We start from the raw sequence: 23,205 nt of genomic DNA on the forward strand, positions 1-23,205 counted from the left end.
CTCTAATGCCCTGAGTGATCATCGTCGTCGTCCTTTCTGCTTCATGCCCCAAACCTCCAATCATTCTTCCATCGCGTCTGTCCAAAATCATTCCTCCCATTCTACCACTCCAACCTTACCTTTGCCTGTTACCCATTCCCGCCCCACCATTCCCCCGACTTACTTTTTTCGCTCGCTCTCCGCTCTCCGCTCTGTCCTGTCTTGCCTTTTCTCTCTCCCTCCCCCTCTCTGACCCCTTCGTTCGCCCGGCGCGCGCCCATTACGTATCGTTCTCGTCGTTGCCCTTCTGCAAACTAAAAAAAGGAGACAAAGGGGAGGGGGAGGAGAGGGCGATTCACAGCTCGTTTCTTCCCCCTCCCTCTCTCTCTCTCAACTACTCCATTCTCACTCGCCAACCCTTTACCAAAACATAAACCTTTTTTTTCTTTCTGACGTACGTTACTTGAAGAAAAAATGAAAGATGGGTAATAAGAGTTTTAATTAGATACCCTCCCCCCCCTCCTGTTTTCATTGATATTCCCTTTTCCCCCATTTCCGCCCCCCCCCATTCCCCCTTCCTCAGATATCTTCATCATCCCATCCGCCCACTCGCCCAGCCAGCCCAGGGGTGTGTCGAAAAACGTAACGTACGACGGGAAAAAAAATCCAAACTCGGAATCTCGAAACTCGAAACTCGCCGATGATTCCACCAAAATCTCCCCCTTTTTTTTTTTCTTTTCATTCCATCCCATTCACCGATTTCGAAGCCCCCGCTCCCGTTCCTGCTCCCGTTCCTGCTCCCTTTTTCTCCCACTGGAGCCAAAAAAAAAATAGACATCTTTTTTTTTTTTTTTTTACACCCCCCCCTTTCCTTCCCAAATTCCCAATTCCCACCACACTACTAAACTATCATCAATACTATTAGGACGAAGTGCTAACGTATCATGACTTGCGTCTCTGTCTGTCTGTCTGTCTGTCTGTCTTTCTCTCTTTCTTTCTCTCGTTTCAAGCCCCACTCACTTCACTCAAACCCCAACACGTAAACAAGTTGTATCGAATTGATTTGTGATCGCTCTCTTTACTCTTTTACTCTTTTACTCTTTCTCTCTTCCTTTCACGAACGCCAAACATTGCAACAATCCAACATACCATTCATTTTTCATTCCATTCCCAATTTTAATTCAACTTTTTCTTTTTGCTTCGCCTTTCGCCTTTCTCCCGTTTTTTTTTTTTTTCTTACATATCATCATCATATCTGCATTCGCTTCACACCATCCTCCACCCCCCCCCTCCACCCTCCATAATGCAAATGCTTAACAATATCCTTGAACAGTTCTTTGTGCGTTATCATAATCGTTCAACCATTTGTTTCATTTTCGTCGTATCCTACATACATGTTTTTCGTTGCATTTCAGTTAACAGTCATTTTTTTCTTAGTTGTTTAGTTTACACCTGTGTAGAGCCAATCCACCCCGCTGCTGCCTAGCCAGCTTTTTCCCAGCCCCTCACCCCCCCTCTTTTAACCTTGGTACCAAATGCACCCGTGCATGTCATGTCGAAAGTTAACTACATCCAAATTAAAACATTTCCATATACATGCCGGCGCCTGATGAACATCACAATACATGGCCCCTGCAACGATGAACAATGATTGATGAAGTTCATGAAACTTCGCAAAGTAATTGTCGATCCAGCTAGTCGGACGGTTTCAAAGAATATTCAACGACTGCCTGGGTAGTTTATTTGATTTTGATTTTGTAAGGATTTATTTTATCCTGGGCGGCTTGCGGCGCCATTCATGAGTACACAATGGACGGTTGGGGTGGGGGCTAGTACGTAAGTACATGCATCCACACAGTTACCTCCTGTGAACCAAAGCGACAGAACGAGCGAACATTCCCATATACATACTAGAGGCGAGTGTATAATCATACTATCGCGTCCGTACCCAACCCATCTGGGTCTTTTCGATCTGAGACACATAGCTGTGTAAAACATATTATACTACGTACGTTGCAGCCACGTCAGTTGACTTACGTTGTACTGATTCCGATTGATTACCGCATGCATTTGTTATTCTGTTTTTTTGGGTATGCCGATCGATTTGGTGTTTAGGCGCGCGGGCGCGCGCAACGCACGCGAAGCCAATCGCTTGAGATTAATTATCCCAGAGTGTGGGGAGCAGTATAAGTAATGTATATGAAAAAAAAGCTGGAGTTCAGCTTTTTTCGAACAACCCCCACGTCGAATGCTAGCTGCGCTGGCGAACAGTGTGATATATATATAGGAATATGCCCTCCATCGTTGTTTCACTGCTTTTCAATTCTCGCCATGTAGGATTCGGCCACGCGCATGGGTTGGCAAGGAAGATGATGGCAGATCCTCTTCCGTCCCCTGTCGACGTGTCATGCTTTGTGAGATATGATGATGATGTTATTAGGCATCCTTGCGCGGCGCGGCGCGGGGGGCTAGGTTGTAGCTGACATGTTCTCCCCTTTCTCGGAATGGCATGGGTACCAATGAACATATAGATGTCCCCCCCCTCCCCTGCGGATGCGAACAGCGAGCGATGATTGGGTCTTCGCTTGTAGTCGCTGCGGAACTTGGTAATGGGCAAGCTGTGTTATCTTCAATATAAGAGGCGGGTCATGCGTGGATCCACAAGTGGCAACACTCACCCGACATCTTTTGCACTTAAGCATTCTGGTATTCTTTCTATACCGGTTATCGTACGAAGAACCCCCTCCCGCGACTTTTGACTAAATCAAATATGATTTGGATGATGGGTTCTCTCGTCGAGAGCTATCTTTCTCACCACGTCGGATCATTTGTTTTGTGTGTGTGTGTGCTTGTGTCGTCTCTCCAAAATAGCACAATCATGGAATTCGATTCGATGTTTGATGCGCGCATGGACACGTACGGCTCATGACGTGCTAGAAAAAAAGCAGGTTCGACGTTAGTCATACATCCAGCTGCTGATGGCGTGATTGGCTTACTCACAATGGGAATTTGATGAAAAAGGGCCCTTGGCAGGTTTAATTGTGTCGGGGTGGTCTTCGCGACTTCCCGTGTACTCATACGTAGAGGGAACCGAGTAACTATCATACATATACTATTACCAGTTGCCGAACAAAAGTAGGGGTACGATTGGGGATCATCAGGAACGCCGTTTGCAGTGGCAGTTTGACAGATTGGTGGCTCCCTTGCTCAGGGATGATGAAGTGGCGGACAGCGAGGACGGGGCCCGACAGAACTGGCCGGATGAAATGTTGGTTAATCACCACATGGGGACAGCAAACCCGTGCGATAGGAGTTTGGGACCCCACCCTCCCCCGAAAAAAGTTGTTGCAGTATCAATACTATGAATACGATTGACTGTATACTGTTGCAGGGTGCTGCGAGGGATTTGATGAAGCTCTTATCGGAGCATTTATCCTGGTGCTGTTAGGTGCGGTTATTACGACAGTTTGAGTATGCGGATCAGACGAATGGGGAATGGGCGCCAATCTCTGGGTGACCGCACTTGGTTACTTGAGCGATTTTAGAAGGGGATATAACAAAGAACTTGATATCACCGCTCGAATGTGAACTCACGGGAGGAAGCGATGTAATTCCAAAGAAGACTGGGGAACATAAGCAGAGAAGCATCCCATACGATCATGGTCTTTATCGTAGGCCCCTAACATGAGAACAGAAGCACCCGCCTGAGCAGCCTTAACGATACTCCAGGGTTGAAGTGGCGAAGGAAGGAAGGTCGAAGTTCGGTTTGTGCCGGTTGCTGAATGTGTAACGGGGGATTACTAATGATGCGATGGGTTGAACGTGAGGTTTTCGGGCAGACCATTTGAGGCGTCGCTCAGTCCGCCGACATGCTTGAATTGAAAAGATCTGGCGGGTTTCGAATTCGGCAATCACCGCCTACCTTGGGGTGGAAGTGGTTGATGGGGTTGAGGTGTATCACCTTCGCCACTCACAACCCTGAGATTTGATGCAATATCTATCTTGTTGAAGGGATGTCGGAGGAACTATGGCGAACCCGAAGTGAGTCTTGTGAGCAAAGTGGTGGAGAAAGTGCAGATCGTGCAGGGCGGAAACTACTTACTAAAGTATTCCTGGCATGTAGATATTCAGAGCAAGCTTTAAAAAGTGTTTGAGAATGAGGTGCATTTTTTTTTACGGGCGGTCCCGAAGGGTAATCGCTGTTGCACTTTTCTGAGCCGCATCGTTGACAAACGATCAAGGATATTGTTGTCCCCTCGTGAGTCGTCCGTATCCAAAAAAAAAATGATATAGAACTTAATGACTCTCAGGAAGCCATCTTAGACCACGACAAGACCAAAAATGTAACCCCTGCGAGCGGAGTTCCAACCGTGCGCTGGCGTACATGCATGAGGAAAGCTTGGAAAAATATATCCTCAAGAAAGGAAAGCGGGTTTTCAATGGCAGTGTCCTAAGAGGCCCACATCCTAGGCTGCGGCACTGGCCGAACCGAATGGCGTCTCGCGACCAACCCTGACCAACCATGTCGCGACCTCAGAAACGTCCTCGCACCCAATCGACTTCTGTGGTCGAGTCAACCGCGCCGCGACCTCTGAAACGTCTAACATACTTCGTCATCTATCCCGTCAACCTCCCTATTGGACCTTTCTCTCTGGATCTCGAAGGTGTTGAAGTTGTGGCGCAACTCCGTGTTGCGGTTCATCGGGAGCACCAGGTGCTGCACAATTACGATCGCGGCGAACTTGTCTTGTACAGGGTAAGTAGGTGGGCCCTTTTGTCTGAAGAATGCTTGTGCTCATCCAAGGAAGCCTGATAATTTGACGAAACGCGGCGTTGGAGAGCTTATTGATAGAGCGAAGGCCAGCATAGCTGCGAGGGATCCTCCCGATGATGATGATGAAATAGACGACGTTTTTGGACAAGACTCAAGTAAGGGCCGGGTCCATGTGGTAGTCAAAGTACAGCCTTGTGAGTTGTATCGCTTCGTGAGTTCAACTCAGCTATTGGCACCCCCGACTAATCTTTCCAATTTTTCTGTAGACCTTCTCAACCAGCCCGCCAATCCAGGTACGCAGTGCATATACTTATTGAGCTCCTCTTTGTATTGACTTTCTTCGCGATACTCACCAACAGTTTCTCTTGTCACTGAAGCAAATTCACGCTATGGTAGTTTGGCTGTCATTCGCAACCGTCTCTGGAAAAATGTGGATTATTTGCCTCAACTCATCACTCACTCCTCAACCCACGTGCCCAACCTTTCCGAATTCCAAGAATCTGAGACAGAGGACGTCGCGACTACTGAGGCATTGTTTTACGACCTAATGAAGATCCCGGGGGTGCAGTGGGGTATATCCGAGGTGCTCGACATGAGGTTTTATGTGCGGGATGAATACTATAAACTCGATGGATTCGTGGAGGAGCAGAGACAATCAGACGTCACTGAGCGTTATCGCCGCAGACCAATTTTGCTTATTGGACAACCTGGAATAGGTATGCGGGTTCGTGATGGATTGCCGTTGCGCAATGCGACTGATTTCGCTCCTAAAGGCAAGACCGTCTACTTGACGTACTGTCTCGTGAATCGGCTCGCACAAGGAAAGCCCACCGTGTTTTCTAGGTCGCATTCGATACGTTTCGCCTTCCTCAGTTCTGGCGTTTACCTGATTCCAGACAATTCCTTCCATCTTTGGGATGATCCCGAGCTCTCCGTGGCTGAAGGACGAGATTTGGATGGCCTTGTTCTCTTCGATCTAAGTTCGAATGAAAAGGTCGACACTTCCTTTCAGCGATGGAGAGTCTTGGTAGCATCGTCGCCCAAGCCACAAGAGGTACGTGGATGGATAGAGGAAAATGACGTGAACGTGTTCTACATGAGAACATGGAGTTGGCAAGAAGTGTATGTCTGTCGGTGAGTCGTGACTCGTCGGTTGCATAGATAGGGAGGCCTAGTACTGATCTCTCCCAGCGATAATGCCAAGGAAAAGAGGGATGATGAAGCTTGGCATATTGCGTTCATGAAGTACGGGGGTTCGGCAAGGGCTTTACTTGATCGTACGCAGCGGCAGGTAGATCGCGACCTTGACTCAGCTATCCTAGGATGCTCTCCGACCGGTCTCTTCCAGCAAGCGGTGGTACATGAACCCGAGAAATACAGCCATTGTCTGGTAGAAATCAATCCGCTCCAGGACGAGCTTGGTGGTGTCTTGGACCGATCGGAATCACGCACACGGATCATTTCCCCCTTTATTTTCGCAAAACTCATGAAAAAGAAGGGATGGGAATTGGTCGATAGTTCAGCCAAGGACTTCTACAGTTGCATGAAGGAGCCCTCTACAGCCTCCACAGCTGGTCTGATGTTCGAAGCCATTGCGCATGTCTATGTCGTCAAAAATACTGAAAATGCCCTTCGTGTGCGAGCACTTGAAGATGGCAGTGAACAACAATTGCATTTGGAACATATCAACCGTGAGAACATGGAAGTATTCTCTGGTGTTCCATTTGATAAGGTCCATTGTCCGGATGCAGCCAAGTACTACCGACCGGTTTTTGGCAACCTCACTGGCATCGACTTGTTCGCTTTTGAAAGGGATGAGAACCACACTATCACCAGTGTTGTCATGTTTCAGTATATAATCTCTCCACAACACTCAGTCAAGGGGAAATTCATCACTGACCTTTGGAATGTGCTGCAGGAACAACATGGGGGGGTGTGGCAATGGAAGCTTGTGTATGTCATCCCAAAGGATAAGGACCAGAAAGCATTCCATCAACAGGCACCCACTAATACCTTGATGCTAGTGGTGTCTCAATTTGCACTGGAAATTGGACTGGAGGATATGTGGGGGACAATGTGTGGTTCAGGCTGGTAAATGAATGGTACTTGCAAAGTCACTTTCATCCACACATTTTGTCAAGATATTGAGCAGACTCAGTGCCAGTTGCTCACATGAGTTTTGCTGAAGTATATCTGAATTTTTTGGTGTGGTGAAACTGTGTAAGCAACTGGTGCAATATGTTGTTGTTTGTTTAACTTGAGTTTTTTGTCCTCGATAATAACACAGATATTTGTGGATTGGCTACTGAATTGTGTTGGATTGAATTGCCTGAACTATGAGTTGTACATAAGTTGGGCAATGCAATTTCAATGTGAGTGCATGTGGTCATCAACCCAACCCATGAGGGAGAGAGAGGGAAAACCCCCTGGCTGCTTCAAGGCAAAGCAGCTTAAGGAGGGGGTGATGTCAGGGCACACCTGCCCCACCTGGCTCCACCTGGTGCCCCACCCCCCTTCCCTTCTTCCCCCCTTTCTCCCTTCTTCCTTTTCTTCACTATTTCTTCCTTTTCTTTTGTTCTCTCTTTCTATCACATGGACAACTTTCCTTGTATCAATGTACTATTAACCTGCAGTGTGCACAATGCACCTAGTCCTGGGTGCACTGACAACCCAGGTGTACACCCATTACACACCTGCAGCAGATGCCCTTGGGACCTCCCATGGAGACACCCAGATGGCTGCAGCTGTGTGCAAGGGTGATGTGGCACTTCCCACATGACCCTGGGTACATGTATATAAACACAGCTGAAGTGGGAACTGGAGAAGCAACCTTCTTCTCATCTTTCCAAGTGCCCTGGGGCATGAGGGTGCATCTGGTGAAACTCCTCAATCCAGTCAGGGGTGTGGGCTAGTTGATCACAGGGGAGCCACTTGTTTTCTGAGTTCAGCCAGCCAGCAAACTTTACCAGGTACCAGAGCTTCCAGTGCAACCACTTGGAGTCCAGTATTTTCTCAACTTCATACCCCTCTTCTCCATCTACAAGGTCTGGGCCTGGGCAGGGGTCAGCGGGTCATTCTGCAATTTCATCTGGGCGGTGCGGCCTAATGTTCGTCACAGACACAACTGGGTGGACTCCCTTCTGTCATGTGGTGTGTTGGAGTTTTGTCAGAGACTGGATTGAGATGAAGGATTGTCTCCATGGCAGAGGGCTTCAGCCTCAGCGACTCAAGCAGGAGTGCTGTGCCAAGTTACACATCTGTGCCCTAATTTACTTACTGGCAATGAGAACTAAGGGGGATCAACTCTAGTCGATTTTATTACTGAGGTGTAACCTATGTACAAGTTGAGTATATATAGTTACAGTGAGGGTGGGCCTGTAAATGGTGGGGCCAAGCAGAGCGGAGCTAACGGAGTTAAACATTAGCTGATTGAATATTACCGACAAGTTGGGTTACAGGGTTAGTGGAATGGTAGGCTATAACCCAGAAACGGAAAGGAGGGATAGGCCCGAAGGTGGGCTTGCAGGGCAAGTGAGTGAATTGCCCAGCAGAGGCAGGAGTGCACTAGCGGACGTCGGAGCTGTCTGGAAGCCTTCAGGACTCTGTACTTAGGGAGGTGTAGGTAATATATTGAAAAGAGGGGGTGGTGACCATTGAGGGGAGTGAAGGTGATTGCAGAATACGGGAGCTCCGAGGTTAGTGAAGAAGGAGTGGAGGTAGTCCGGAGGGACTGGAGGTAGTGAAGGATGATGGCTGTGGATGGATATGACAAGTTTGACAGCAGCCAGGGAGACAACTTCGATGATCTTGAAAGGGCCTAGTGTGAGGGCAATAGCCCTGAACCCCAAGTCTGATGTAACAACAGTGTACTTAGAGTCATGTGGCTATGTGGCTAAGTGGCAACTTCCAGTTACTGTCAGGGGATGACTCCCAGGTCCCCATGACCCTCCCCTATGGCCCACAGCCTCAAATCTAACCAGCCCTATCCAGGGCACTGTCATATCCATACAATCCTGACCTCCACTCTGGGCTCCCAGAACTCCAAAACTAACTCCAGAGTCCTACTTCCCTTCCATCACCTTCTCCTTGCTGACTTCCAAGAGGTTATCCCACCTCCAGCTCTGACACCACCTTCGGTCCGACTCCAGAACATTCCGGGTCCGACCTCATCCTTGACACCTTCCAGACGAGTACACAACACCTATGCTCCCGACTCTGGACCTCCGCTCCAGAATCCTGTTTGCGTCTCTGTCTCCAGAACCTCCAGTCTTAGCTCCGACCTCGGACTTTGACCCCACCTCTGCTTATACCCATTGTATTGGTTAGCTCATTCCATTTAATTACGTTTGCCAATATTCCGGAGTTTAACTTCCGAGTTCGGACTTTCCAGACTTATGTCGGACCTTGCAACTATTGCATTGCTCCATTCAATTCTGCTATTCTCCCTCATTCCTATTTGGGCTGCTGCTTCCTTTCTATTCAGTCAGTCAGCCATTCCCCACTCCCATCCTCCTTCCTTCCTCCTCGGGCCTTGGCCCTTCACTCCTCCTTTGGGAAACACCATTGAGTCAAACCCTTGACCCTCAGTGTTGTTCCTCATTCCAGCTCCCTTTGTCTCCTTTCGGAGTACCCTTGCTCCTTTTGATTCCGGACCCCTCCTTATATACAATGCACATAGTAACTTGTAACCTCAGTCCAAAATTGACTTGATTTCCCCCCAAGAGACTTCCCCTCTGCTAGATCCGAAATTAGGGATCCCTAGGACAACTAGCAATGGCACAGCGCTCCACCTGAGTCACTGAGGCCAAGGTCCTTCCACGCTAAGTCTCTGATTCCACTCCAGAGTCATCTGAATCTGCCGTATCTAACAGGGTTGCTCCATGTCATATTGTCAGGGATGGCTCAGAAGGGGCTGTGGCAGTGGCATGGTGCCCAGCGCTAGCGGCCCAGGTGGCAGTGGGGTGGCAGGAGTGTATCATGAGCTGCCCTCACTTGGGCTAGTGTCCCTATGCGGCTTCTTAGGCTGAAGTGGAAGTGGATTGTCATTGAAGTGAAAAGCTAGACTGGGCTAAACTACTTGCCTGAAGCAGAAGTGAGAAGAAGGCTGCTTCTTTGATTCTGCTTTGGCTCAGTTTATATACAGGCAGGATCAGGTCACATGGAGGTGCCATGTCATCCTTGGATGGGGCTGAGCCTTCATGGGTGGGTCCATGGACAATCCTGGGTGTTAAGAAGGAGAGATACAAGGAGGAATGTTGTCATATCCGTACATACCTGATCCTGATCTGACTCCCAGACCCCCATCTTCACCACCCCTGGAGTCCTACCCTACTGCCATTGTAGGCAGGATAATCACCCATGCACAGAGCCGGCTCAGATACCCACTTCCAACATTCAGAAAACCCCTTTTCATTCAAGCGATGACTCAGTACAAATTTGGTATCCAGAAATAGTGCTAATTCGTACGATCCCAACGATACCAAAAACGTCCCAATCAGTGGAGAATTGACGGAGTTCTATGTTGGGCAAGTTAGGCACGGGCATGTGTGAGCGTGGGAATCTCAAGCAGCAACCCAGAATTCCAGCCTCACTCATTCCCACGGCGTCTAATAAATTGGTAAAAATGCTTATAGGCTGCGTGAGAGTTATCTCCGGCTACATTTCCAATTTCGGCTCTTAATTCCATAAATCCATTGAGAAATCGCTTATTTCCTTTTTGCCATCATTTCAGATATTCTTTTATTGTTACTGTTACCCCTTTTTTATTATTTCGCCTAATAAGGTATGCAGGTGCCATATGGTACCAATATTTCCCATCAATTATTCTAAAAATAATTGTTCCTTATATCCTGTACATACCAGATTCTGGAATAGAAGTTCTCCCCTCCCCCAATTTCTCTAAGGTGCTAGGATGCGCTAGAGTTGGAGTGAGTGCTAGGAATCCAACAGTAGGAATAAGGGAAACTGTCTAGCTGTCAGGGCACATCTGCCTGACCCAGCCCCACCCAGCCCCACTTCACCCGGTACCCCACCACCCAGTCTTCTCTTACCTCCTCCCCCCTTCCTCTTTCTTTCTTTCTCCATTCCACTCCCTCTTCATTTATTTCACTTTCTCTTTATTTTCTCTTTATTCTACATGGACGACCTTTCCTTGTATCAATGTACCATTGACCCACCCGCAGCGCGCTCACGACATGCCTAGCCCAGGCACCTTGGGCGACCCCCGCTATGTCCAGCTCACGCGTTCACAGCGGATGCCCTCGGGATCCCCCACGGGGACACCCAGGTGACTACGGCTGTATGCGAGGATGATGTGGCACCTGTCATGTGACCTAAGCCGCATGTATATAAACATACCTGAAGTGGGAACCGAAGAAGTAGCCTTCTTCTCACCCTTTTCCACTTCAGGTAAGTAACATAGTATTCCCTTTTAATAATAATAACACCCTTTTCCACTTCAGTCTAAGTGGCCAGGGACTGTCTCCTGAGCCGGGCCTGCCAGTACGCACGCCCGCTCTGCACCCCACGAGACTTCTAGTGTTGGGCGTCTCACCCGGGCCTCCTCTACCCCGGACGCGTCCCTGACACTAGCCCACAACGAGTGGGTAGTAGATTAGTTGAGCCCGGACCTTGCAGAATCCCAGAGAACCCACACCGGAGTTAAGGATCGAGAGTGTAGTGAAGTTTAGTGGAGAAAGTAGAGTTTTGGGAGTTTGGCCCCCATGAGTTTAGTCGGCATAGAGAGCTGTGAGCCCTCTTTCACCATCCACTCCGATATTCACTCTCCTACCCCTGTCAGGGCACACCCACCTGACCCCGCGCCGCACCCCGCGCTGTACTGCACTACCCCGTCATCACTCCCCGTCTCCCCTCCCCCATTTTCCCCCTTCTCTCTATCTCTATTTCTATTTCTATTCTACGGTCGATTTCCCTTTCTCCATGTACTACTACATACCTGACCCCGCCCCCCTGATCACCGCACGCTGCAAGAGGGCTCGCGGCTCTCGATGCCGACTAAGCTCGTGGGGGCCAAACTCCCTAAACTCCTACTTTCTTGACTATACTCTGCTTATCTCGATCCTTAACTCTGTGGTGAGTTCTCCGGGATTTCCGCAAGGTCCGGGCTCAGCGTCCACTACTCACTCGTTGTGAGCTAGATCACTGCCCTTATTCCTACTGTTGGAATCCACACACTCACTCCAACTCTAGCGCGTCCTAGCACTTTAGAGAATTTTGGGGGAGGGGAGAACTTCTTTTCAAAATTGTCAGAGACCAGATTCAAGACGAGGGAGTGTCTCCATAGCGGAGGGCTTTGGCCTCAGCGACTTCTGCCAAGAGCGCTGTGCCTAGTGACACGTCCGTGCCCTAACTTACTGACTGGCAATCAGAACCGAAGGGGGGGTAACTCTAGTTGATTTTACTACTGGGGTGTAACCTATGTACAAGTGGGATATATATATGGTTACAGCGGAGACGGTTCCGCAATTGGCGGAGCCGAACGGAGTGGAGCTAACGGGGTTTAGACATTAGCCGACTGAATATTACCGATGAGTCGGTTCACGGGGTTAGTGGAAAGGCAGGCGATAACCCAGAAACGGAAAGGAGGGATAGGCCCGAAGGTGGGCTCTGCAGGGCAGGCGAGTGTATTGCCCAGCGGAGGCGGGGGTGCGCTAGCGGACGTCGGAGCTGTCCGGAAGTCTTCGGGGCTCCGTACTTAGGGAGGCGTAGGTAATAAATTGAAATGAGGGGGTGGTGACCATCGAGGGGTACCGAGAGGATTGCGGAATACGGGGGCTCCGAGGTTAGTGAGGGAGGAGCGGAGTTAGACCGGAGGGATCGGAGGAACCGGAAGTCGATGGCTGGGGATGGATATGACAAAAATCCGGTATGTACAGGATTATATCTAATAATTATTTTTAGAAAGAATAGATGGCAAATATTGGTACCATATGGCACCTGGATACCTTATTAGGCGAAATAATAAAAAAGGGTAACAGTATCAATAAAAGAATATTGATCAATAACTGAAATGATGGCAAAATATGAAAATATAAGAAAATAAGCGATTTCTCAACGGATTTACGGAATTAAAGGCCAAAATTGGAAATGTAGCTGGAAATAACTCTCACACAGCCGATAAACATTTTTACCAATTTATTAGATGCCGTGGGAACGAGTGAGGCTGGAATCCTGGGTTGCCGCTTGAGATTCCCACGCCCGCACATACTCGTGACCTGCCATGCCTAACTTGCCCAACATAGAACTCCGTCAAATCTCCACCGATTGGGACGTTCTTGGTATCGTCAGAATCATACGAATTAGGAATATTTTTAGGTACCAAATTCCGTACCAAGTTGTCGCATGAATGGAAGTGGTTTTATAGTCGTGAAAACGGGTATCTGAGCCGAGTCTGTGCATGGGCGATTATCCCGCCTACAACGCGCCGCGCACACTCCCGCCTACTGAGCGGCCACCTCCGGGATCTCCTGTGGAGACACCCAGGGAGGTGCGGCTGTGTGCAGAGATGATGTGGCTTCCTCCATGTGACCCTGGCCACATGTATATAATAGTGCCTGGGGTGGGAACAGAAGAAGCAGCCTTCTTCTCAACTTCCCACTTCAGGTAAGTACCATAGCTTTTCCCTTTTAATGATAATCATCAACTTCCCACTTCAGACTAAGTGGTCGGGGACGCTCACCCCACGACGGGATCGCTGTTATGCACAGCCGCTACTCATCCCACCGAGTCCCGCGCGCAGGGACCTCGCCGCTTTCGGAGCTGTCCCTGACAACCCCATCTCCATCTGTTCCGATACTCACCTCAGACCAAACACCACACCCCTCACCACCCTCCTCCTCTTACTCCTCCTATTACTCCCCACGACACCTTGTCAGGGCACACACCCTGACTAGCCCGGACCCGCTTCCACCCGCCACACTTCCCGCACACGCGCATGCTCCACACGCTGCATGCTCCGGGCCCGGTTCCTACCCCTTCATGTGACTTCAGGGTATCCCTGGAAGTTTTGCTGATATTGTGGCCACTGTGGGAAGATGAGAAGTTAGCTTCCTTCTCATCTTCTTACCCACATAGAGTTGTGCCCTGGACAGGGCTGGTTACACCACAGGCTGTGGACCATAGGGGAGGGTCATGGGGACCCGGGAGTCGTCCCCTGACACACCTCCACCCTTCCATCACTCTCCTACCTTATCTCCATCCGCTCTGATACTCACCTTCAGACCTGACACCTTTCCTCTCCTCCACTCCTCTCCCCATTCCTCTCTTCTCTCTCCTCCCTCTGACCCTCTTCCACCAAACCTCTGCCAAGTTATGACCTTCCACTGCTGTCCTGTACCCTGTACTTGGACACTGCTTGTACCTTTGCTCCAAGATTCCGTCATAGTTCCAACCTCGGACTTTGACTCCACCTCCATTGCATTGGTGACCTCATACTACGTAAACACCATTGCCAATATTCCTCAGACTTCCAACCCTGCCTCTGTAACCTCCGAGCTCCATGGATCATACTCGGCACTTTCGCTGCTTGTAATGTATCTTTTGCGTTTTCCCCTCATCCTTATTTGGACTGCTGCTTCTTCCCATTCTAGCCAGTTAGTCATCATCCCACTTCACCTCTTCCTCCTGCCCCTCTGGGCTTCACCCTCCCTATCTCCTTTTGGATGTACCACAGGTTCTGACCTATGACCTTCGGTACCACTCCACTTTTGTCTTCCCTTTGTCCCGTTCGGATGCCATTGTTCCGATTCGGACCCTCCTTGTTTCCTCGTGCTTTCACCCTCTCCATTATATACTGGCACTTGTACATACTTGTTTTAGGCCCTTAGTCTAAAATCGACCTGAAATGCCCCCTAGAGACTTCCTGCTTGCTGCCTCTGAAATTAGGACCAAATGGACAAACAGCAATGGCACAGCACTCTGCTTGAGTCGCTGAGGCCAAGGTCCCTCCTTGCTAAGTCTCTGGTTCCCCTCTGGAATTGTCCACCCTTGCCCAGTTCTAACAAATGTACAGTGTGTCCAGCAGCACAGTACCCACATGGGGTGCCCAGTGTTGGGTGTGTCTGCACTACAGATGTAAAGAGGGAGTCATCTGTATAAAGATAGAGAGAGAGAGGGGGAGTGGTTTGGAGCAGAGCAGCATGCCCTGACACATATCCATTCCAACTTGTCAGGGTCTGGCCCTTGTTCTGTGACAGGGCCAGGGAGATCCTCCTAGTTGCTGGGGTGTCTAGTCCCAGTCCAAGATCCTCAAACTCACTGAGGGGGCTAGCCCCAGCCTTCACAGGAAATGAGTTGAGAAGAAGGGTAACCTCCTCAACCTCCTGTGAAGCCACTACAAATGGGAGTCAGGAACTATACAGTTTTCGGCTCTTTGCTGACTTTCCATAATTGGCACCCCCCCATGGGAAGATTTTGGGTGAGCTGCTTGCCCAGAATCTTCCCATGGTTGTGGCTGTGATGGTTTCTGGGCAAGTAACTCGCCCAGAACGTTCCCATGGGTCTGCATGCATGTGGGATTGTGGAACAGTGAAGGGAAAAATAGGAGAAAATGGGGGAAGGGTGCCTGAGGGTGTGTGGGGTCAGGGGCTGTGCCCTGACACAACTCCACCCAACCTCCAACCTACTCCACCATTGTTCCAGTCCACCTCCAGTTCAACTTCCTCTTGTCTCCTCCTCACCTCTGCCTTACCTTCCAGTCCACCTCCACCTCCCATCTCTGGTATCATCTCCAGTACCTCTGCCTATCCTATATGATTAATAATTATCCCCCCTCAATCACTACAGACCTCCAAGGAACCTCCACTGTCTGCAAAGGGTTTTCCACCCCATTACCCCCTGTTGCTAATACCACCCTTCATGTAATTACTCCACAGTTACTAATAATGTTAGAACTGGGCAAGGGCAGATGATTCCGGAGGGGAACCGGAGACTTAGCAAGGAGGGACCTTGGCCTCAGTGACTCAAGTGGAGCGCTGTGCCATTGCTGTTTGTCCATTTGGTCCTTAATTTCAGAGGCAGTGAGCAGGAAGTCTCTAGGGGGCATTTCAGGTCGATTTTAGACTAAGGGCCTAAAATGAGTATGTACAAGTGCCGGTATATAATGGAGAGGGCAAAAGCACGAGGAAACAAGGAGGGTCCGAATCGGAACAAAGGCATCCGAACGGGACAAAGGGAAGACAAAAGTGGAGTGGTACTGAAGGTCATAGGTCAGAACCTGTGGTACATCCAAAAGGAGATAGGGAGGGCGAAGCCCAGAGGGGCAGGAGGAAGAGGTGAAGTGGGATGATGACTAACTGGCTAGAATGGGAAGAAGCAGCAGTCCAAATAAGGATGAGGGGAAAACGCAAAAGATACATTACAAGCGGCGAAAGTGCCAAGTATGATCCATGGAGCTCGGAGGTTACGGAGGTTATGGAGGCAGGGTTGGAAGTCCGAAGAATATTGGCAATGGTGTTTATGTAGTATGAGGTCACCAATGCAATGGACTTAAGCCAAGGTGGAGTCAAAGTCCGAGGTCAGAACTATGATGGAATCTTGGAGCGAAGGTATGAGCAGTGTCTGGGTACAGGGTAAGGGACAGCGGTGGAAGGTCGTAACTTGGCAGAGGGTTGGCAGGAGAGGGTCAGAGGAAGGAGAGAGAAGAGAGGAATGGGGAGAGGAGTGGAGGAGAGGAAAGGTGTCAGGTCTGAAGGTGAGTATCAGAGTGGATGGGAGGGTGGAGGTGTCATGAGGAGTAAGAGGAGGAGTAAGAGGAGGAGTAAGAGGAGGAGGGTGGCAAGAGGAGTGATGTTTGGTCCAAGGTGAGTATTGGAGTGGATGAGGATAAGGTAGGAGAAGGATGGAAGGGTGGAGGTGGCATGAGGGGTAAGAGGAGGGGTAAGAGGAGGAGTAAGAGGAGGAGTGATGTCAGGCCCAAAGGTGAATATCGGAATGGACGGCAGTAGGGTAGGACTCTGGAGGTGGTGAAGATGGGGGTCCGGGAGTTGGATCGGGATTGGGTATGTATGGATATGACAAATAAGGTGATTCTCTCACAAGCTTGCTGACTGTCAGGGATGCGTCCAGGGTGGAGGGGGGCCCGGATGTAGTGCCCAGCAGAGGGACCCTCTCAGGGGATGCAGGACAGCAGTCCCTGGCCACTTATACTGAAGTGGAAAAGGTGAGAAGAAGGTTACTTCTTCAGTTCCCACTTCAGGTACATTTATGTACATGTGGCTTGAGTCACATGATGGGTGCCACGTCATCCTTGGAGACAGCCACAGCCATCCGGGTGTCCCTGCAGGGGATCCTGAGGGCATCTGGTGCAGGCATGCATGCTGGGCACAGCAGGGAGCTGTCCAGGGTGTCTGGGCCGGACAGGTCAATAGTACATTGATGCAAGGGAAAGTGTTCTGTGTAAATAGAAGGAATAAACAGGAAGAGAGAATGATGGGGAGAATGAAATAAAGAGAAGAGAGGAAAGAGAGAAGAGAGGAAAGAGAGAAGAGAGGAAAGAGAGAAGAGAGGAAAGAGAGAAGAGAGGAAAGAGAGAAGAGAGGAAAGAGAGAAGAGAGGAAAGAGAGAAGAGAGGAAAGAGAGAAGAGAGGAAAGAGAGAAGAGAGGAAAGAGAGAAGAGAGGAAAGAGAGAAGAGAGGAAAGAGAGAAGAGAGGAAAGAGAGAAGAGAGGAAAGAGAGAAGAGAGGAAAGAGAGAAGAGAGGAAAGAGAGAAGAGAGGAAAGAGAGAAGAGAGGAAAGAGAGAAGAGAGGAAAGAGAGAAGAGAGGAAAGAGAGAAGAGAGGAAAGAGAGAAGAGAGGAAAGAGAGAAGAGAGGAAAGAGAGAAGAGAGGAAAGAGAGAAGAGAGGAAAGAGAGAAGAGAGGAAAGAGAGAAGAGAGGAAAGAGAGAAGAGAGGAAAGAGAGAAGGGAGGAAAGAGAGAAGGGAGGAAAGAGAGAAGGGAAAGAAAGAGAGAAAGAAAGAGGGGGAAGGAGGAAGGGGAAGGATGGGCAGTGGGGTAGCAGGTGAGGTGTGGCTGGGTGGACTGGGTGGACCCGGGTCAGGTGGGTGTGCCCTGACACTGACCCAGCTTGTGGGTAACATACAGTTCTGTTTTCCCTTTTGGTCTTATTTTATGTATATAGCCCATGTACTGTAGTTGATGGCACCTTAGTGCAAAATCAATGACCACTAATCCCCTGTCAGGGACACATCCAGAGTTAAGGGGGTCCAGATGTAGCATCTGGTGCTGGAGACCTCATGGGGTGCAGAGCAGGCATGCATACTGGCAGGCCCAATGTGGGACAGTTGTCCCTGGCCACTCAGACTGAAGTGGGAAAGATGAGAAGAAGGTTACTTCTCCAGTTCCCACTTTGGCTGTGTTTATATACATGCAGCTGGGGTCATGCAGAAGGTGCCATGTCATCTTCACACACAGCACACCCATCTGGGTGTCTCCATGGGAGCTCCCAACAGCATCCACTGTGGGCATGTTGTACACATGCACTGCAGGTGGCTCAGCAATACATAGATACAGAGGAAATCGTCCATGCAGTTCCTCCATCTCCATCTTATCTCCTTGTATTCCTTATTACATTTCATTTATTACATCTAGCCAATATTCTGGACTTTGACTTCCAACTCTGGACCTCCAGAACTTGCTCCGGACCCTGCAGTCTCTACTGTATGGTGTCATTTAATTCTCTTGTTGCCTCCTCCTTATTTAGACAGCTGCTTTGTCAGCTGTCATTCCCCACAACCCACTCCACTCCTTCCCCTCTTGGCTTTGCCCTTTTGGGAAGCACCATAGAGTTCCAACCCTTGACCCTTGGGGTTGTTCCCTCATCCAGTCCCCCTTTGTCCTCTGACTCCACTCCTGTATTATTATATATACACTCTGTACATAGTTTCCATACCCCCAGTCTGAAATCGATGACCATGACAACTTACTGCAATTCCCCCCTAAGGACTTCCCCTCTGCTAGATCCGAAATTAGGGACCCCCAGGACAACCAGCAATGGCACAGTGCTCTGCATGAGTCGCTGAGGCCAAGGTCCTTCCATGCTAAGTCTCCAATTCCATTCCGGAGTCGTCCAAATCCACCCGATCTAACAAGGACAGTGCATGAACAACAACATACTTGTCAGGACTCAGCCCTCATTCAGAGGCAGCCTGACTTCGGAGTTGGGTGTGTGCAGTGTTCTGGGCAGTGGGGCACTAGATCCTGCCTGTAGTTCCTCAAACTCACTGAGGGGGCTAGGGTGAGTTTTCCTATCCCTGCTAAGCTACTATAAAAGGAAGTGGACTGTGCCAGTTTATAGTGTGACTGAAGGCAGAAGCCAGGTGCATTCCCACAGCTTGGAAAGGGTGTCACATGGGTCTGTATGTGGGCTCCTGGTTGTAAATACACATGGAAAAATAGGGAAAAATGGGGAGAGACTGGGGGGAGGGGTTTCAGGGTTGTATGTTCAGGTGAGGTGCCCTGACAATACTATAGCAAGTGAAAATATCAGCTGAAATTGCAGGACTCAGAGACCCATGGGGACCCAACCAAAAGCCTTTATACATATGTCTTCACAGCAGGTGTCATATCCATCCTCTGCCACCACCTTCTGTCACCTCCAGCCATCCCTGATTACCTCTGCTCCACTCATACCAACCTCAGAGCCCCCAAATCCCATCTGTCAGGGACAGCTCCAAAAGCGGCGAGGTCCCGGTGTGCGGGACTTGGTGGGACGGATAGCGGCTATGCATAGCGGCGATCCTGTCGTGGGGTGAGCATCCCCGACCACTTAGTCTGAAGTGGAAATGTGAGAAGAAGGCTACTTCTTCGGTTCCCACTCCAGCTGTTATTATATACATGCGGGAATGATCACGTGGGGTGCACCATGTCACCCTTGCACACAGCCATGGCTCTCTGGGTGCTTCCACGGAAGATCCTGAGAGGGCCCGCTGTGGGTGCAAGGCGAGTGCGGCGGTGGTGGCGGCGGTATAGGGATGTAAGATACAGGAGGGGAGATGGGCGTGTGTGCCAGTGATACATTGAGCAGCGGGAAAGGTGGTCCATGTAAGAGAAAGAGAGAAAGAAAGAAAAGAGGAAAGGAGAACAGGAGAGAGGAAGAGGGAGAGGAGGGAGAGGCGGTGCGGAGCGGGGATCGGGCGGGGCGTGTCGGGGCATGCCCTGACAAGGAGTGGAGGTGGCATGAGGGGTGAGAGGAGGTGTGGTGTCAGGACCAAAGGTGAATATCGGAACGGACAGCGGTAGGGTAGGACTCCGGAGGTGGTGAAGGTGGAGGTCCGGGAGTCGGTTCGGGATCAGGTATGCACGGATATGACACAGAGCTGACATAACAGGGTCAAGGGTTAGTCAACTGAATATTACTGGCAACTTGGGTTACAGGTTTGACAGACAACAACCCAAAAGGAGAATGGAGAGGGTGGTCCAAAGGCAAACTTGCAGGGCAGGCAACTAATGGCCCAACGGAGTCAGGGGTGCGCTTGTGGACATTGGAGCTGTCTGGAGGCCTTTGGGGTTCCATACTTAGGGAGGTGTAAGTAATAGAAATGGGGGGGTGGTGACCATTGGGGTGCTCTGAGGGGAAGATGGTGTCAGGGCATGCCCCGACACACCCCGCCCGATCCCCGCTCCGCTTCCCTGCTCCGCACCGCCTCTCCCTCCTCTCCCTCTTCCTTTCTCCTGTTCTCCTTTCCTCTTTTCTTTCTTTCTCTCTTTCTCTTACATGGACCACCTTTCCCACTGCTCAATGTATCACTGGCGCACACGCCCATCTCCCCTCCTGTATCTTACATCCCTATACCGCTGCCACCGCTGCTGCACTCGCCTTGCACCCACAGCGGGCCCTCTCGGGATCTTCCACGGAAGCACCCGGAGAGCTGTGGCTGTGTGCAAGGGTGACGTGGCACACCCCACGTGATCATTCCCGCATGTATATAATAACAGCTGGAGTGGGAACCGAAGAAGTAGCCTTCTTCTCACATTTCCACTTCAGGCAAGTAGTGTAGCCTTCCCTTTTAATAATGACTCACATTTCCACTTCAGACTAAGTGGTCGGGGATGCTCACCCCACGACGGGATCGCCGCTATGCATAGCCGCTATCCGTCCCACCAAGTCCTGCACGCTGGGACCTCACCACTTTCGGAGCTGTCCCTGACACTCCTCCATCCTTCTCCTGTTCTATCTCCGCCCGCTCCAATACTCACCTCAGGCCGAACACCACTCCTCTCACCACCCTCCTCCTACTCTTCCTCCCACTCCTCCTCCTCCTCCTCACAAACACCTCCACCCTTCCATCATTCTCCTACCCTTCGCCTGTCCGCTCTGATACTCACCTTTGGACCTGACACCTTTCCTCTCCTCCACTCCTCTCCCCTTTCTCTCTTCCCTCTGGCCCTCTTCTGCCGACCTTCTGCCAAGTTACGACCTTCTGCCGCTGTCCCGTACCTCGTACTTGGACACCACTTGTACCTTCACTCCGAGACTCCGTCATAGTTCCTACCTTGGACTTTGACTCCACCTTGGCTTTAGTCCATTGCATTGGTGACCTCATACTACGTAAACACCATTGCCAATATCCCTCGGACTTTCAACTCCGCCTCTGTAACCTCCGTAAGCTCTGCAACCTCTGAGCTCCACAGATCATCTTTGGCACTTTTGCTGCTTATAATGTATCTTTCGCATTTCCCCCTCATCCCTATTTGGACTGCTGCTTCTTCCCATTCTAGCCAGTTAGTCATCATCCCCACTTCCCCTCATCCTCCTGCCCCTCTGGGCTTTGCCCTCCTTACCTCCTTTCGGATGTACCACAGGTTCTGCCCTATGACCTTCGGTACCGCTCTGCTTCTGTCATCCCTTTGTTCCCGTTCAGACACCTTCGTTCCAATTCGGATCCCCTTTGTTTCCTTGTGCTTTTGCCCTCTCCATTATATATATTGGTGCTTGTACATACTCGTTTGAGGCCTTAGTCTAAAATCGACCTGAAATGCCCCCTAGAGACTTCCTGCTCGCCACCTATGAAATTAAGGACCAAATGGACAAACAGCAATGGCACAGTGCTCCGCTTGAGTCGCTGAGGCCAAGGTCCCTCCTTGCTAAGTCTCCGGTTCCCCTCCGGAATTGTCCGCCCTCGCCCAGTTCTAACACTCTGCCTGGTTCCTGCCATTTATGGGCCCTCTGCCTAGACTTCCCATGTATCTGCAAATTAGGGCCCCAACATGCTACTGGGCACAGTGCTCCTGGCTTGAGTTGCTGAGGCCAAAGCCCTCTGAACACTGAGTCATACCTCCCTTTCAAATCCAGTCTTTGACAACAGGAGTCTGTATAAATGTTAGAACTGTGGGGCTGAATTGGTCCATTTCCATAGGTTTTGGGTGCAGGATAGGGGGTCAGCATAGGGATGATTCTACAGATAATGTGGCAAAGGTTGTGAGAGCTGGGTTTACAATAACATGGTTGGGTCAGGTTTTGTGTTCCCATTTCTACAAACTTTGATTGTTGTGCCACAACTGCGGGTGTCCACTGAATATGTTGGTGTGCTTGTTTAAGCACTGGTGTAGCCTCACACTCCCAGTCCATCAGTACATGCCATAATGAGGCTACATATATTATTAATGAGGGGATTAAGGTTAAGGGTGGGGAATACAATCCTTACAACCAATCACAGGTGCATCATACATGTGAGGAGCCCAGGGAACAACATGCATACATCTCCATCAGTTTTGATCACATCAAAATTTAGGTAAATAGTATTGGTGAATATAGACATGTCAGTGCTACCTGTCTTCAGTAACTTTCATCATTAATTATGGCAATATTTGCTTCACACTTGATTGAATGATGGAAACCCCCCCCCTCTGCTCTGACCATCTGCACATCACTGTCGCAGCATTGAGTGTCAAATCCTTGTAACAGAGCAAAATAACAAGCACATAGAAGCTGTTACATAAATGGCCTTTGGGAGTTCATGAGCATCCATGGGTGTCCATGAGCACCCATGGGCACCCATGAGAGTCCATGAATATCCATCGGATTCCATAAACATCCACAGAAGCCCATGACCACCTATGGGAGGCTGTATGTCAGGGGATGGCCAGCTATCCGGCCCCCCTTTACTCTAAGCGATATCAATGATGTAATCGTTAGCTGAGATTGTGTGAGATAATTACGTAGTTAGAATGCAGATATAACTCATTGCTCTATATTCGCTATCACATCACCCCTTACCCGGTATTCCCTCATTTCCTGCATCATCTATCTTCCTATCTGGTGTCATACTTCTATCGGTTACCATCTATTCCCAATGTAACCATGCTCTCATGAGTTAGCAGAGCTCATGTATATAAGGCTCTATGCCAGCTAGGCTAGCTCCCTAGCTTTGATATTGACCAGTTTCCTGGGGATATCTTTACGCTGTGAATAGATGTGTGGACTCTGACACTGTAA

General features: G+C 49.8%; 3 protein-coding genes across 3 annotated transcripts; 1 reads left to right on the forward strand and 2 right to left on the reverse strand.

The window, feature by feature from the left end:
• Nucleotides 1–2,230: 2,230 nt before the first annotated feature.
• Nucleotides 2,231–3,088, reverse strand: EI90DRAFT_3021453 (uncharacterized protein; the record flags this gene model as incomplete). The annotated part of the gene is made up of 4 exons (XM_039057654.1): nucleotides 2,231–2,597; nucleotides 2,658–2,738; nucleotides 2,795–2,912; nucleotides 2,980–3,088. The coding sequence occupies 4 exons, from the start codon at nucleotides 3,086–3,088 to the stop codon at nucleotides 2,231–2,233; spliced, it is 675 nt and encodes a 224-aa protein (XP_038909292.1).
• An 830-nt stretch (nucleotides 3,089–3,918) lies between these two features.
• Nucleotides 3,919–4,942, reverse strand: EI90DRAFT_3085798 (uncharacterized protein). Its single transcript, XM_039062159.1, has 6 exons — nucleotides 4,788–4,942; nucleotides 4,675–4,735; nucleotides 4,501–4,579; nucleotides 4,316–4,429; nucleotides 4,082–4,274; nucleotides 3,919–4,026 (listed from the first exon to the last, which is right to left on the reverse strand). Exons 2-6 carry the CDS (start codon nucleotides 4,679–4,681, stop codon nucleotides 3,937–3,939), a joined length of 483 nt encoding a protein of 160 aa, XP_038909293.1. The 5' UTR covers nucleotides 4,682–4,735; nucleotides 4,788–4,942; the 3' UTR covers nucleotides 3,919–3,936.
• On the forward strand, nucleotides 4,868–6,878 carry EI90DRAFT_217367 (uncharacterized protein). The gene is made up of 5 exons (XM_039052651.1): nucleotides 4,868–4,964; nucleotides 5,020–5,046; nucleotides 5,113–5,469; nucleotides 5,527–5,887; nucleotides 5,945–6,878. The coding sequence occupies exons 3-5, from the start codon at nucleotides 5,301–5,303 to the stop codon at nucleotides 6,846–6,848; spliced, it is 1,434 nt and encodes a 477-aa protein (XP_038909294.1). The 5' UTR covers nucleotides 4,868–4,964; nucleotides 5,020–5,046; nucleotides 5,113–5,300; the 3' UTR covers nucleotides 6,849–6,878.
• Nucleotides 6,879–23,205: the final 16,327 nt, after the last annotated feature.

The sequence above is a fragment of the Cantharellus anzutake genome (assembly GCF_015039405.1).
Source record: "Cantharellus anzutake strain C23 chromosome Unknown EI90scaffold_113, whole genome shotgun sequence".
Taxonomy (NCBI): domain Eukaryota; kingdom Fungi; phylum Basidiomycota; class Agaricomycetes; order Cantharellales; family Hydnaceae; genus Cantharellus; species Cantharellus anzutake.